The sequence below is a fragment of the Bufo bufo genome, chromosome 10 (genome assembly GCF_905171765.1).
Source record: "Bufo bufo chromosome 10, aBufBuf1.1, whole genome shotgun sequence".
NCBI classification, from domain to species: Eukaryota; Metazoa; Chordata; class Amphibia; order Anura; family Bufonidae; genus Bufo; species Bufo bufo.
The window spans coordinates 123,854,035-123,871,093 of record NC_053398.1 but is presented as its reverse complement, the minus strand read 5'-3'; the positions used below and the strand labels follow the sequence as shown (position 1 = coordinate 123,871,093).

The 17,059-nt window shown below is 42.2% G+C and overlaps 1 protein-coding gene across 1 annotated transcript in view; it reads left to right on the top strand.

Moving 5' to 3' along the window:
* LOC120980681 (cadherin-8-like) overlaps nucleotides 1–17,059 on the top strand; it is a 396,076-nt gene that overhangs the window by 244,845 nt on the left and 134,172 nt on the right. The window contains exon 5 of the mRNA XM_040409924.1: nucleotides 11,465–11,652. Within this exon, the coding sequence (XP_040265858.1) occupies nucleotides 11,465–11,652 (188 nt within the window). The remainder of the gene's footprint in view (nucleotides 1–11,464; nucleotides 11,653–17,059) is intronic.

Below are 17,059 nucleotides of genomic sequence, written 5' to 3'. Positions count from 1 at the left end.
TGTCTTTCCCAGAGGCTATACCATTCTCTTAGTATTCACTCCACCAGCTCACTTCTAGTGGATAGGCAGCGCTCTGCCTCCTTGAGTACCATATCTTACCACTAGGGCGGTGGAATTGTATATACGTACTTTAGGTGTCCGTATTAACAACATAGGGTGTCCACAGTGTCCCTCCAATACACTATACACCTAGTGAACATTGTGATCACATGGTTAGGCACCCGACTCTGGCTATACGGCACCGACTGAGTGCCCAATTTTATTAATTGTAGGTTTTCACCTCACATAAATTTCCACTATTAGCACTAATAAAAATTTATTATTTTTGCTCCATTTTAGCGTCCTTTTACATATTTGCTTGTTTTGATACTAACTTTTAGGGACGTATACCTCCATTACCTTGCTCTTTATCCTTGTTTATATAACAGTATGATAGCTATAGTATTCTATTGATAAGCCTAGATAAAAATGGCCACAGAAGAGCACTGTACCGATCAGTGTAATGTGTGATGCTCTAATTGAGTCACTCATCTGCTTCCTTCTCTGGTCGCAGTGAATGGTCAGACTGTCTTTCATGCTAAAAGTCTAAATAAAGGAGGAAGTTAAAGACAATATGTAAAATACACGACTTCAAAATATTATATCCAGAAAAGCATCCACTCCTTTTTGGAGTATAGTTGCGTATAGGCTAATATGTGATTTTTAAAAATCATGGTAGTGTCCCTTTAAACAAGACTTTACTGCCATTGCTTAATTTCTCCTTAAAGGGGTTTTTCCACGGTAAGAATGTATGCCCTATCTAATTGGTGGGTGTCAGACCGATGGTGTCTCCACGATATTGAGGTGTCGGAGTCCTTTGAGTCCTTACAGCTGCGAGTGTGTATTTAATGTGTTAAGTATCAAGTTAGTAATAACTACATCTACATGGTTGCACGGTTTGCCTCATGCAAGCATCACCTGACAGAAGTTCTGAGTACCCTCCCTACTCCTAAGTCAGTCTGAGAAGATATCAATGGTACTTACAAGTACACAGATTGCCAATGCATACTGCATCATTAGCTTTCTAGAAGACTGTTACACTCTGTATACAAAGTAATAGAATATGTAAATCACTTATGCAGAGAGAGAAGCCCATAAATATATTTAAATGTCACTATTAGTAGAAGGCCTGTAAATAACGTAGGAGATGTGTTCATTTCTAATGTTCTGCAGCTTACCTGTTACGTCTCAACAGACTGCAGACCTGATATTATAGGTTATGGATTATACAGCAGTAAACCATTGAATGGCACTGATTAAATAATAAAATAATAAAAAAATAATAATAATTATTATTATTAATAATAATAATAATAATAATAAAATGTATAAAGTGGTTTAATTTGTATCCATCTATGACAAAAATAAAATGATAAAAAATGCCGCCCCTATTAAAACCGATGTGTCTACATGGTAAGTGGCTGTAAAAAGATCCTACATAAATAATTGTGCCCAGCACATAGTGGCCCTGACAGTAATAGTGCTGGAAACGTAGTGTTGTGTCCCCCAAAGATAATTATGCTAAGCTAATACTGTGCATGGGTGCCCACATAGGGCTACCAAAATTCATTAGTAATAGTAATAATTATCTCCCAGAGTGCCTTTAATAGTAATAGTGCTGCTATAGTGCCCTGTGTAGTAATAAGATCCTCCATAGTGTCCATACTAGTAATATGTTCCCCATAGTACCCCTGTAGTAATAATGACCCCCTATAGTCCCCCCAGTAGAACAAATTACCCCCTATAGTGCCCCCAATAGTAATAAACCCCACTACAATGCCCTTTAGTAGCTATGAAGCCTACCATAATGCCCCAAGTAGTAAATATGCTGCCTCATAGTACAAACAGTAGCACTATTGCCCCCTAAAGTGCCCACAGTGGTAACAAAAATCCCCATAGTGTTCTTATTTGTATTAAATCCCCCATAGTGTACCCCAGAAGTAATAGTACAGTACCCCTACACAGTAATGATGACCCCTATAGTGTTCATAGTAGTAATACTATATATATAAAAAATATCCCTTCATAGTGCTGCCGGTAGGATTACTGTCCCCATAATGCCCCCTGTAATAATAGCTACAACCCTATTGCGGCCTTATAGTGCTGCCCCAAGGTGCCAAAGGAAAAGAACACACTCATATACTCACTGTCACGTTTCAGTGTGGGAGGGAAACACCACATCGAGCATAGGAGGGAAGGCTCTACAGGAAATCAGGCCTGAGAACTAGGGAAGGAAGATGGACACCTTCTAGTGAAAGCCCTAACCAAAATCCTGACTGACTACCAGGTAGGTAAGTTCATACGCAGGAATACCTAGAGTCATATCAAGCCCTATAGGACCCTGGTACTAATTGCAGGGACAAGACTACCTGTTTCTCTTCAGATTTGAAAAGACAGCCTTGACTGCTTTGTTTTATCTCATGCATACTTTCTGGTATCCCACAGGTGCCTTAGAGTGTTGGCAGTGGGGACCTGATTTATTTGCCTGTGTCATATATATTGGATGCCTCAAGACTGAAGAGGTGTAACCTTCTGGATAGGGAACTCGCGGTCCCTCAAAAACACGAGATCCAACCACAAACTATCCACAGGTCCAAAAGAAGCTATAAACCGCACATTGTGGGAGAAGCAACTGGAAGGTTAAATGACCACATTAGCAACACCTGGAGGCAAGGGGTGTAGCCATTACCAGAAACAACACAGACACCTATTGATCCACAAGGAAAACCTATCAGATCAAGCCATGCGTTGCCAGTCTCACAGATCTCCTGCCACTCACTGTCACTGGGACATCCGTATGTCTCGGTACGTCCGTGACACTCACCTCTATGCTGCTATGAAGTGGTGATGGTCTGCATCCTTAGCTGCTTGCTGGCAGGCTCAGGTGGTTAAGATGATACTGATGTCATTGTGTCGAGCACTATGGGCTCTGACTTGCCTTTAGGCCTTTTGCCTATGAGTATCATCTCTCCCCATGCCCCGATATAGCATTCAACTGTATTTAAGGATGGCTAAACAGTTTAATTTCAAGAGGCCCTAGAAACCAGCAATGACACGTACTGCAGGTTGAGAACCGCTGCTGTAAATCTGGCTTATTCTTTGTATATAAAAAAAATCGTGAAAAAATGGTAAATAATACAACTAGAAATGTTAACAATGTTTAGCAGAAGCAATCAAAATATTTATAACTTTGTCTCCAAGATTTCAGCAAGTTTCTTTTATGAGAATCCAAGAAGAATCAGAATGGATGTGCATAAGTAGCTATTAACTAAGCAAAGGTGAAGCAGATGAAGGAGTCTGGCAGCGGCGCTTTATATTGATTATCCATGCCAAGTAATCACCAAAGAAAGAATAGCAAGCTGAACACAGCATAGCTACATCTGGACTAAATATTGGAAGCCTGGAAAGCAGATATTTGCTTAAGACCAAAATATACTGTGCAAGTGCAACTACGGTACTTGAACATTTACATTATATAATCATCGGTAGGGATGAGCGAACTCAGTTCAGAATTTTTCACTGTAGTCCAGGTTCGGTGTTTGGGAGATTGTATTATTTTCCAAAATTTTAATATTGGAAAATAATAGCATTCTTAATACAGAATACAAAACAATATGGCCATTTAGGGGTTAAAAAAAACCTCACCTCATCCACTTGATTGCTCTGCAGCAGCTTCTTCTATCTTCACTGAACAGGACCTGCCAAAGGAAATACGATGTGCGCAATGACATCACCACGCTCTCCCGAATGGTGACGTCATCGTGCAGATCGCAGGTCATTTGGCATGTCCTGTTCAGTGAAGATAGAGGAAGCTGCTGCAGCACAATCAAATGGATGAGGTGAGTTGTTATATTTTTTTTTCAACCCCCAAATGGTCATAAATAATTGCATTTTGTCTTAAGAATGCTATTATTTTCCGATATAACCATGTTATAATGGAAAATAATAAGTGAAGTTCAAAAATATCTGTTACATTAGTGTACTTTTTCTGTAGACGCTGAGGACAACGACATTACCTGCACTACATCTCCTACATAACGTTTCCGCATCCCAAATATCTATGACATTGACTGTAATTTTTTCTTAGCCGCTGGTGACAGCAGCACCATTACCTGTGGTACCTCTCCTGTATAACGTTTCCGCATCCCAAATATCAGTGACATTGACTGTAATTTTTTCTTAGCTGCTGGTGACAGCAGCGCCATTACCTGTGGTACCTCTCCTGTATAACGTTTCCGCATCCCAAATATCTGTGACATAGACTGTAATTTATTAGTGCATACACTTTAAAAAACTGCACTGCTGTACGTGTGACATACTTGCAAGCATATATACAATTTAATATGATGAAGGCGAGCAGTAAGGGAAGTGGAATTTGCCGTGCTGCTGATGGAGCACGCAGAGGCCATGGCCCTGGGCACAGTGAAACCGTGCCTGCTGCCAGAGCACAAAAAACACACTCATCCATGATACCTAGCTTCATGTCCTAGTTTGCAGGGCGACACAAGACACCACTCTCAAAGTCAGACCAGTGAGAGCAGGTGGTCGGTTGGATTTCAGCAGATGATGCTTCCAGTCAGTTAAGAACCACCCTCTCTTCCACAAGTCCAGTCTCAGTAGCCAAAAGTCTGGTCAACAGAATCCTCGCCCTGATCCTCCTTACTCCCACCATCGAGAGTCTTTGCAAACAAGTGAACCCACACTCGGATATTCTGAGGAGCTCTTTTCATCGCCATTCCTTAATTTTGGCACCTCGCCAAACCTGCTTGAATAGGGACATGAGGAGATCTTGTGCCCTGATTCCCAAACTCTTGAGCAGCTACAGTCATGAGAAGATGGTGGTGGGAAATGGCAATTTGTGTTTCACAAGGTGGATGATGATGATGAGACACAGTTGCCAATAAGTCAACCGCAATTAGTATCTCAAGAGGTTGATGATGAGGATGAGACACAGTTGTCAATAATTGAGGTTGTTGTTAGGTCAACAAGTCAGGAGGATGACTAGAGTGAGGAAGTGGAAGAGGAGGTGGTGGAGGATGGAATTACTGACCCAACCTGGAAAGGTGTCAAGCCGAGCAAAGACAGCAGTACAAAGGGGAAGGGATCCGCAGCACCGCAACAGGCTGGCAGAGACAGTGGGGTGGCAAAAGGGAGAAGGTGGGCCACACCTAACAGGCCCGCAACTGTTCCCCGGAACACCCCCTTGCGGAAATCTCCCTTGCCATGGGGTAGGTGTTCCGCAGTCTGGCGCTTTTTTGATGAAAGTGCGGACGATAAAAGAATTGTCATTTGCAACCTGTGCCATACCAAAATGAGCAGGGGCGTGAACAATAGCAAACGCACCACCACCAGCATGATCCGCCACATGGGATCAAAGCTTGGGTCCACAATCAGTGTCTGCAGGTCACACCACTGCCTCCTCTTCCCCTGTGTTACGAGCTGGCAAATCCCCTGTCCAAGACACAGGCCCGGATGCCTCCTGCCCTGCATCTGGAATTTCGCAAGCACCATAAGCTAAAATATCCACTTCTGTGTCCCAGTGCAGCGTATAGATGTCCATACCCCAGGCCTTTGAATGAAATTGCAAATACCCAGCCACCCACCCACAGGCCATAGCACTAAATGTGCACCTTTCCAAATTGCTGTCCCTGGAAATGTTGCCATTTAGGCTTGTGGACACTGAGACTTTCCGCCGCCTGATGGCAGCGGACGTCCCTCGTTACTCAGTCCCAGCCGCCACTGTTTTGCCCGGTGTGCCGTCCCCACCTTACATCAGCATGTGTCCCATAACATCATCCGTGCCCTAACCAACACAGTTTTTGGAAAGGTCCATTTAATGACTGACACATAGACAAGTGCTTGTGGCCAACGATGCTACATTTCCCTGATGGCACACTGGGTGAAAGTTGTGGAGGCCGGGAGCGAGTCGTACCCTGGGATGGCACAGGTGCTGCTGAGGCCAAGGATTGCGGGCCCTACTTCCATCAGGATTTCCGCCACCACCTACATTAGTGGCTGCAACCCCCCCCCCTTCTCCTCCTCCCACTCATCCTCCACCTCCACCTCTGAATTGTCATCTTGCAGTACCAGTCAGCCATCAGCCTACAACCAGGCTCTCGCCACTCAACCTACAACCAGGCATGATTAGGTCTGATAATGGCCGTAACTTGGTGGCAGCTTTTGAGCTCGGCAAGCTCACACACATACCATGGCTAGCCCACATGTTAAACTTAGTGGTTTAGAGGTTTCTCAAAACCTACCCCAATTTGCCTGAGCTACTGGTGAAGGTGCGCCGCGTGTGTGTTCATTTCCGAAAGTCATCTACAGCTGCCATCGGTATGGCAGTGCTGCAGCAGTGCTTGCAATTGCCAGCTCACCGACTCTTGTGCGACGTGAGCACGCACTGGAACGCCATGTTCCACATGTTGGCCAGGCTTTGTGAGCAGCAGAGGGCATTAGTGGAATACTAGCTGCAACATGGTCGTCGCCTTTCCAAGCGATGAATGGGCATGGATGTCTGACCTCTGGGAGATTTTACGCAACTTTGAGGAATCAACACAGATGGTGAGAGGCGATGCCGCTATTATCAGCATAACCATCCCACTTCTGTGTCTACTGAAACACTCACTGCTCACAATGAAGGCAGACGCTTTGCATGTGGAAGATGTGGAAATGGGGGAAGACAGTACACAGGGTGATAGCCAGACCACCCTCTGTTCGTCTTCTCAGCACGAATTGGATGATGATGAGGAGGAGGAGCAGGAGACAGTTGCCTACGCCACAGAGGGTAGTACCCATAGCAGGTTTATTCCATCTGTTCAGCGTGGATGGGCCAAAGAGGAGGAAGAGGATAAGGAGATTGAGAGTTATTCTCCTGATGAGGACAGCAAAGTCTTGTCTGTTGGGACTTTGGCACATATGGCTGACTTTATGTTATGCTGCCTTTCTTGTGACCATCGCGTTATATGCATTTTAGCCAAAACCGTTTGCTGGTTGTTCACCCTTCTCGACCCCCACTACAAAGAGAACTTCTCATCTCTCATTCCTGTGGTGGCGAGGACTAGCAAAATGGTGCAATACCAGAAGGTCCTTGTGGAAAAATGTCTTCAAAAATTTCCAGCTGACAATGCTTGGGCAACCGAGGAGGGGAGATGAGGGGAGCACACAGCAGTTCCAACAGAGGCAGGGCAGACTAGATGGGCCAAATGGTTCTTATCTGCCAACACATTCTATGTTTCTATGTTTCTATGACACTCTCCAAGGCCTGGGACAGTTTCATGATTCCCCGCCAGCACCCCCACCCAAGGAGGGAAAAATTTTGGAAGATGGAGAAGGAGTACATAGCAGACCGTGTCTGCGTCCTCAATGATCCCTCTGTGCCTTTCAACTATTGGGTATCCAAGATGGACATGTGGCACGAACTGGCGCTCTACGCCTTGGAGGTGCTGGCCTGTCCTGCCGCCAGCATTATGTCAGAGCAGATATTTAGGGCTGATGGGGGTATAATAACTGATAAGCGCATCCGCCTGTCAACTGAAAATGCTGACAGGTTGACTCTTATCAAAATGAACAAGGCCTGGATTACCCCTGACTTCTCTACTCCACCAGAGCAAAGCGGCTGAACATAAAGGCACTTTAAATGTGGCTTTTATGGTGTATTCAATACAATGTATTTCCATGCACCCTTTCCACCACAAACAAGGATATATGGTTCAATCTTCCTTTACTCATTCTCCTTTTCCTCCATTATATCAACATGCTTATTAGGCTGCCCTCGCTCCTAATGTTTTAGAAGGTCAGATCAGCAGCAGGCCCTCAACCATAATTTTTTTGATGGGCAGCTCAGAAGCAGGCCCTCGCCCATCATTTTTTCCATGGTCAGATCAGCAGCAGGCACTCGCCCCTAAAATTTTATAGAGTCAGCTCAGCAGCAGACCCTTAACCATATTTTTTCGATGGTCAGCTCAGCAGCAGGCCCTCGCCCATAATTTTTTCCATGGTCAGATCAGCAGCAGGCACTCGCCCCTAATGTTTTAGAGAGTCAGCTCAGCAGCAGACTCTCACCCCTAATGTTTTAGAGAGTCAGCTCAGCAGCAGGCCCTCACCCATGTTTTAGATGGTCAGTTCAGCAGCAGGCCCTCGCCCATAATGTTTTAGATGGTCAGCTCAGCAGCAGGCCCTCGCCCATAATTTTTTCCATGGTCAGATCAGCAGCAGGCCCTCGCCCCTAATGTTTTAGATGGTCAGTTCAGCATTGATAAATACCTGTAGTTTTGTAGGAAAAGATTCAGTAAAAATGATAATTTTTACAATTAAATCTCTGCTTTTCTGATCACCTGTAGATGGGGGAGGTGTTATCAGTGATTGATGGTATGTGTGCACAAAAATAGCTGTTAGTCACTGATCATTGTGCACAGGGTGGTTTTAAAGGAGATCTGCCATTAAATATCTATTCTACATTTTTCTAACCGGCACCTAGATCTGAAAACTTTGGTAATTGCATGCAATAAAAAATGGACTATTGCCATTAAACTATTCAATAAAAGGTATATTTATAGCTCCACCTGCTGTTTGTTCTTTTCCTTATTTCTTGTCCACCTCACTGAGGTGGTCACACATGCTCAGTTTAAATCTTCAACTGCCACCAGCCATATATTCTGTTAGAAGCTTTGGCAATTACAGGGAGAGAGCTGCAGCAGAAAGGACAAACCTCCTGAACTGGAATAAGAAGAGAGCTGCAACAGAACAAACACACTCCCTGAGAAAATGAGCTGTCATACGGCAATAAATCTAGCAGAGCAATTGTAACAATGAACGTGGAGATCTCTGGTTCCATGTGAGGTACAGGGCTTGTTCTAGCTTTGTTTGAAAGAGATTTCCATGTACTATATGTTAATTTTGCAAAAGAGAAGAGGTTTAAATGTATACATTTAATGTTTTACTAAATATTTTCATACAAAACCTTGTATCATTCTGCTCTATAACGTGCTGCCAGCAGATTGCATTGCAGTTTGTGGCGACAGGTCCTCTTTAAAGGGGTCTTCAACCATTGTGAATTCCACTGCTTATTAGACTGAAGTGGAAGAGGTACTAAGAAGTCAATGTGACAATTCAGAGGTATTGTTTTCTAAATACATTGATTTAAATGGTCATTTGCTTAGAATATTGTCTCAAGTTTCCAACAGTAGAAGTCTCAGGGCTTTGTCAACGGGACTAAAGCTGTCTATAGAAAGTTTTCATACCAAAAATCAGTGGTGTTCTAATACTATAGACTTCACAAATGTGATTTTCTCACATACACCTACTATATGATTAAGGCCTCTTGCACACAAACGTTTTTTTTTCCGTTTCCGTTCCGTTTTTTTGCGTTCCGTATACGGACCGTATATGGACCCATTAATTTCAATGGATCCACAAAAAAACGAAAGGTACTCCGTATGCATTTTGTTTCCGCTTTTCCATTTTTCCGTTCCGTTCAAAGATAAAACATGTCCTATTATTGTCAGCATAACGGACAAGGAAAGTACTGCTCTATCAGGGGCCAGCTGTTCCGTTCTGCAAAAAATGGAATGCACACGGACATCTTTTCGTATTTTTTGCAGATGCGTTTTTTGCAGACCGCAAAATATTGAAAAAACTGCAAGAGGCCTAATCCGAAGATCATTTTGACCAGATCCTGTGTATTTTACATACACCAGCAGGTTAATGTATGAAGCAGCAAATGTGCATTTATTCTCTACTTTGTTTTGTAACACGTCTTGGTTAAGCAGAGTACAACATGCAAATGAGCATCCGTTTTGTTCATTATCCAATATATTAATAGTGTCTAATGGTTCTAAATTAAAGTTCCCACGTCTCTAATTATCTCTGAGGTTTTTTAATATTAGGCATCAATGGTTTTCACGCTGGGATTAGTCCTGCAGAAAGTCAGATCCTTTTACCCATAGAATTGAGTTGCTCGCAGTTGGGGGTCGCTGTTCTTCGCTTCTTGTATACTTAGCAGACTGAAGAAGCTAGCTTGCACTTTTTCTCCAAATATTCTATTATTAGAAGTCAAAGTCAAGCCTGACTTCTAGTCAACGCTGAAATACAAGTTTTAGGAGAACGTTAAATCTTTCCTAATTGGACAGTGCAATATTTCACACCAGAATATACACACAATCTTTAATTAGGTTCCGCAAAGAGAGATTTAGGAGGACGAGAGGGGGATGTTCATCAGTGCATTAAAGGTTTTAGGAACAATGGCCATTATTCAGACATGTGAAGAGCTTGCCAGAGGGCATTGGTGCATGTTCTGTAATTGGATTTTGTCAGAATAGATTGCATGATTGTAAATACAAGAAAATATTTGTCGAATGCCACATATTGACTGCAGATTGCAAAATCAACTGGAAAATAACCAAAGAGAAAGAGGAGAACCCTGTACTTTCAGCACATGGAAGATACAGTGTAGCAATTACCGATAAGGATTGGCAAAATCTTGAATGATTAGGAAGATACTTTATGGCTATTGCAATTTTATGGTAAAGAATTCCCATAAACGTAGAGATGAAGTTATATGCATGTTGAGGGTGGCAGCTGCAAAAATCTTTCTTTCAGCAGCTGCTTAATTAACATGCTGCTGTTAAATCTCGCACCAGGCTCCTGGGATGTCTAGCTTGGTCATAGTACATCTGTGTCATAGAACATACCAATAGGAGACCAGTAAAATCCAGATATTAAATTATTCTGATGACTGGAAGCAAATTGAAGATTGTATTGCAAAAAATTATATCTATGCCTTTAAAAATGCAAAGATATGTACAGTAAATTAGTTCATGTCAGCTAAGAGTTGGTAAATGAAAGAGGGACCTATCTGTAGACAGCTGTTTCGAGGTTCTAGCCCCTAGTCAGTACGGGCTGGGTATGGTTGTTTGACAAGGTCTAATTTGCATATTTTTCCCATAGAGCATTGTCTTGAAGGTAAGTTGTTGTACATCTATTTTGTCTCTGTAATGAAAGACAGTACCCTCCAAAAAGGGGAGCCCAGGGAATGAGAGATATGTATTTCCAGTTATAAATAAATTCGAATAGTACAGGAGAATATAACAAACTTTGTCATATATCATATTAAATAATTATGCTTCCTCGTGGGCTTCTCGGGCTCCTTTACTCCTCTTTCTCTTTCCTCAGACTCTTATCTCTGTTAGCACTTCATCTCCCTCTCCAAAGTCTATGGAGAGAGGAGGGTGGATTAGGAGGCTACTGCCAGCTAGTAAGTGGTTTATTACCCCACTCGGAAAAGTGGTAGAACCTTAAATATCTAGTTTCTATTGGCAGGAACCTGGTGGAAATCTGTATGAGTTATAGAGAGATGTGACATAAGAAACTGATTGCATTAACTTTAATTGTAATGTTTTCTTTCTTTCTTCCCCTTATTTGTAAGGTCAGTATCAGTTTGTAATCCCAGAAGACATTGCCATTGGTGATCCAATTGGAAGAGTGAAGGCAAATGACAGAGACATTGGAGAAAATGCTAGATCATCTTTCGACATCATTGATGGTGATGGGAGAGACATATTTGAAATCACTACAGACTCCCAGACACAGGAAGGTGTTGTTCGACTGCGAAAGGTAGAGTATATTTTAACAATATTATTTGTTTAAATCTAAAAAAATAATTTTGGGGTTGATATAATAGGATGATTGTAATAAACATAGCAAACATCTTTCACTTCCTCAGTCCTCTGTTCTATGAATAGGTGGCTTGTGGTAACAAGACAGGTTATCAAAGTTGAGTTTGTTTACTCGGGAAATAGGACAGCTTGGGGAACTTGTAATTGCAACAAATTAAATACATGATTGGGCAGATCTTGCTGATGATCTTTTTGTACCTAGACCAGCAACCATGACAAGAGAGCATCTTGTGATTAGGAGAAACAAGGTCTCACCATCATCATAGCCAAATTATTTAGGGGCAGTGAGACATTGTCAGAGGAGATTGTGATAATACATCCATTGAACAAGTTCAAAAGGGTTCTAGATGATTTTTTTAATGCAAAAATAGTTCAGGTTGTGGGTACTATAATAGATATCTGGATATTGAATGTTGTTCCAAAAATTTATTCTGATTGCCATATTAAAAGTCAGAAATGAATTCTCCCTTACGGAATTCTTCCTTAATATGAGGCAATTGGTCTCTGCTCCATAGGGTTATTTTTGCCTTTCACTGGATCATCACTAGGATTATAGGTAAGGACTTGATGGACCTGTGTCTTTTTCAACCTAATATGTACTTATGTAACAAAAAAAAATTGAAATCAGGCAGCACAATCACATGAAAAACAGAGGTGCTTATTCACGTTTCGGCTCTATACTGGAGCCTTTCTCACATATGTATGCTTTGCACTATAGATAAATTATTTTATAGATTATTTACTAAAGGCTTGAGAAAGGCTCCAGTATAGAGCCGAAACGTTGCGCTTCCAGCATGGGTGAATAAACACCTCTGCTTTTCATGTGAGTGTGCTGCCTGTTTTCTATTTTTTTGCATTTATGGGACATTGTCAGACCTATGGGCTAGCACCTCCTTTTCTTATATATATTATTTTCTTTTGTGCTGCCATTTTCTGATTTATTACTTATGTAACTAGGTATGATATATGCTTGACACCTCAACAGTGGGTAGATAGCTGGCCCAAAATGAATACCCAGGGCCTACGTGCATCTATAGCTGTCCCTCGGTCTTTGAGGCGAACTCAATTTCCTTTAAGTGGAATCAGAAAATAAAAATTGCCATAAATTGTGGCATAATTGTGAGAGAGGGGTTGTTGCTCCATTTAATGCATTGTCCACTATTGATACTAATTGGGTTAGTTAAGTGAACCGATGGGCCTCGATCGACCAGGAATAGGAAGAAGAGTATATATAGAAGAACAACTATAGGACTTAAAGGGATTTCAAACCAACTTTATTGCATTTTTAAAGTTGAGCCCCTCATTGTTTGTTTAAATCAGTGGTGCCCAACCAATTTTAATCTGAGGGCCGCACTAGACTTGGTATAAATTTTGCGGGCCAGAACTAGGTACTTTTGCCAGAAAGACACTGTGAGGGGCATGTGTGAGCATTACTACTGTGAAGAGGGCACATATCTGGCCATTATTACTGTGAGGGGGCACGTGTGAGCATTACTGCTGTGAAGAGGGCACATATATGGCAATTATTCCTGTGAGGAGTGTGGGGTTTCGCTCTGGTAGGCAGGATTAGCGGATGCAGTATAGAGACAATAACAAGTTCAATGTTTTATTCACACTTTAGGCAAGTGACTAAACAAGCAGTCATAATCAAGCAAAAAATTCAGCTTGTGGTGTTGGTGGTAATTCACACCATGCAGCCATTCTACCTCAAAGAATCCTTGACCATAGCAGCACCAACCTGTTTTCACGCCAAACAGGTAGCATTCCTTCATTCAGACACAAGGCTCCCAGATCCAAACACAGAGACATGGCTTCTGAGCCCAGCTGCTTATTTAAGGACAGCCAGGTGCTGCCAAAACCCAGACCAGTACTTAAAATTTGGTCCGGTATTTGACCTCACCGGGCTGTAAATCAGCCCAGCAGCACATGCTGGGAGGAAAATACCTGTTTTCCCAGACCAAACCTCTCACTGTGTCACAGGGGGCACATGTGAGCATTACTGCTGTGAAGAGGGCACATATCTGACCATTATTACTGTGAGGGGGCACGTATGAGCATTACTGCTGTGAAGAGGGCACATATCTGGCCATTATTACTGTGAGGGGGAATGTGTGAGCATAACTGCTGTGAAGAGGGCACATATTTGGCCATTATTACTGTGAGGGGACATGTGATGTATGATGTATGTAGTGTAGTATGTGATGATCACACACTGCTCTACATACATTATACACATCAATATATTACACCCTGCGCTGTCACCTTCTTCTGCAGGTCCATCTTTCTGTCTGGGCTGTAGGCTTCAGCTCCTCAGTCACCATGCTTCTCGGGGTCCTTGCGCAGCACGCCCAGCATTCTTTGCGCCAGCCACCACCGGGAGCCGGCCCCTCCTCCTTCCAGCTTTTGCCGGCTTCCCCTAATGCAGGGCACTCCGGCATCCGCCCAATCTAACCAATAGAAAAGTCCCTTGCTGTCCGGAGCTTTGCTATTGGTTAATGCAGGCACAGGCAGCATCGCTGTGCTGCCTGTGCCGTTCACAGTGCACCCTGTGCTGAAAAAAAGCAGGGAAAAGTCTACGGGCTCCAGTCACTGAGGGGGCTGCATGACACAGCTTCACGGGCCGGATTTCACTCGTGGGCCGTAGGTTGGGCATCTGTGGTTTAAATCAAAGGTTAGTGATGTCATTCTGAGTGCCATTCCCCTATGTTACTGTTCCCTGTCCTACAGTCCCTTAAATATAGTACTGGGTTAATGCCCTGGTGGTGGGGAGAATCCTTTAACATACAGACCTGATGCAATAAGAAGTCTAGTTAGTGAAGATCTCTAATAAAAGTGATAAGGTATGAACATCATTACCACATTCTATTTTCAACACAATAGTTTAAAATTTATTTATCAAAGCATTTAGAAAATGTTAAACTTTCTTATATTGATCTTCATAAAAGATTTGCATCATTTATTATTATTATTATTATTATTATTATTATTATTATTTTTATTATTATTTCTATTAATATTTAAAATTGCTCTTATAATTACTAATACACAGGATATGAAACATTAAAGTTGTATTAATAGCATCTTTTATCAATATAATAGTGATTGGCCAGTTTTATCCATAGCCATATCATGCGTAGACAAACACAACCTTAAAAATGGTAAAACATTATCAGAGAAAGATGAGCTGTATACCTGGAGAGATAAAACAAGACCATAAATCTAGTGGTCCTGGCAAGGAGCTGTAGGCTACAGAAGGTTAGTCAGCATACACATTCCCTAAATCACTGCAGAAGGATCATTACACAGCCAAGTTAAAACAAAGGACCTTCCCTGGTTGATATTCAATAGGAATACAAGGTAGTCTGCAATCTATCAAGCTCAATAAATTATTCCTTGTGTTTTTGCTACTTTCACAAATGTTTAGAAGAGGCTTTCTTATAATTAAGTTAATAAGCACTTGCTCTGAGACATGTACATTTCAGCAATAGTGATGGACGAATATCGGCCGGGACGGTTCGCGAACACGCGTTCGCGATTAAAAATATTCGCGAACCACGCGTTCACGGCAGGCCCCATTGACTTTAATGGCAGGCGAACCAGGTTGCAATTAGTTATTCCAATAGCGTTTGCCCCTCTTTATAGCTGCGGTATCGCAGCAGAACCGCACACAACTGCTGCACAATACAATTGCACTATAATATACTTTCTATGTTAGAAAGTATATTATAAGTATATCACACCCCTCAGTATATCACACCTATCGATAGCAAACCTATACCAGTATTCAAAAGGACTTTTGTGTCCCTATTAGCTAGCGTTTGGTGTCCCTAACAGCCTGTCCCTGCTCCACACAGCAACCTCTCCCTACACTGGCAACACACTGAATGTAAATTAACCGCAAGGCCATCTCTATTAAGCACTTTTGCCTTTAATTAAATTGGTTCTAAAGTTCCATATAAAAAAGACTCACGTAACAAGATATAAACAATGCTCACTCATAATGTCTTGTGTTAAGGGGGTCCATAGGATAAATGGTCCATTCACCTCTGAGAGACTGATAGATATTGCAGAGAGCTGTACTTAGCAGACCTATAGACCCTAAACTGAGAGGTAGACATGCATGACCACTACTTCTCCATTCACACAGGGGACTTAGGAACCGTCCCCTAATTCTTGTGATCATTAGGGGCCCAAGCAGCTGGATGACCTTTCATTATACACATGCTGTGGCTATATGGTAAATGTAGCTTGTGGGTCAAACTCCTCCTTTACCTGTGGAAAAACTATACTCACTGACACTCTGCTGCTCTATTCTTATTCTCTTTCTCCCTTCACTGGATTTTTGGTCGACATCTGTAGACTTCCAGACAGACGGGGTCATGACTGTTGCAGCAGCCAATGACTGACCTCGGCAGTGACATTTCCTCTAGATGCAAGTTATAGCTGTGTTGTGTGCCTCTTGGGGACATGTGACTGCTAAGGCTAGTCATTGGCTGCAGCAGTGCACCTGACCCTGTCCGTCTGAGAGTTCCATGGAAGACCAGAGAAGGGAGGCGGAATAGAGTTTTAGGGAGCAGGTACAACAGGCTGGTGTTAAAATTTTAAAAAGTAAAAAAAATAGTTGGATATCCTTTTAAAGTTCTTTTTTACCTTTGATAATATATATTTTTTCTATTTAAATAGGTTCTGTGTGAAGTAATAATATAACATATTGATATGGGCTCCACATTTTGCTTTATATATCTCCAAAATTCCTGATTCTTTTTCAGGTATAAAAGGTAGAATTCTTTCTGCATACTGCATACAGCTCACTGAACCCAACAGGGACTTCATATTTGATTCCTCTACATCTACAGGGTGGGCCATTTATATGGATACACCTTAATAAAATGGGAATGGTTGGTGATATTAACTTCCTGTTTGTGGCACATTAGTATATGTGAGGGGGGAAACATTTCAAGATGGGTGGTGACCATGGCGGCCATTTTGAAGTCGGCCATTTTGAATCCAACTTTTGTTTTTTCAATAGAAAGAGGGTCATGTGACACATCAAACTTATTGGGAATTTCACAAGAAAAACAATGGTGTGCTTGGTTTTAACGTAACTTTATTCTTTCATGAGTTATTTACAAGTTTCTGACCACTTATAAAATGTGTTCAATGTGCTGCCCATTGTGTTGGATTGTCAATGCAACCCTCTTCTCCCACTCTTCACACACTGATAGCAACACCGCAGGAGAAATGCTAGCACAGGCTTCCAGTATCAGTATTTTCAGGTGCTGCACATCTCGTATCTTCACAGCATAGACGATTGCCTTCAGATGATACGAGATGTGCAGCACCTG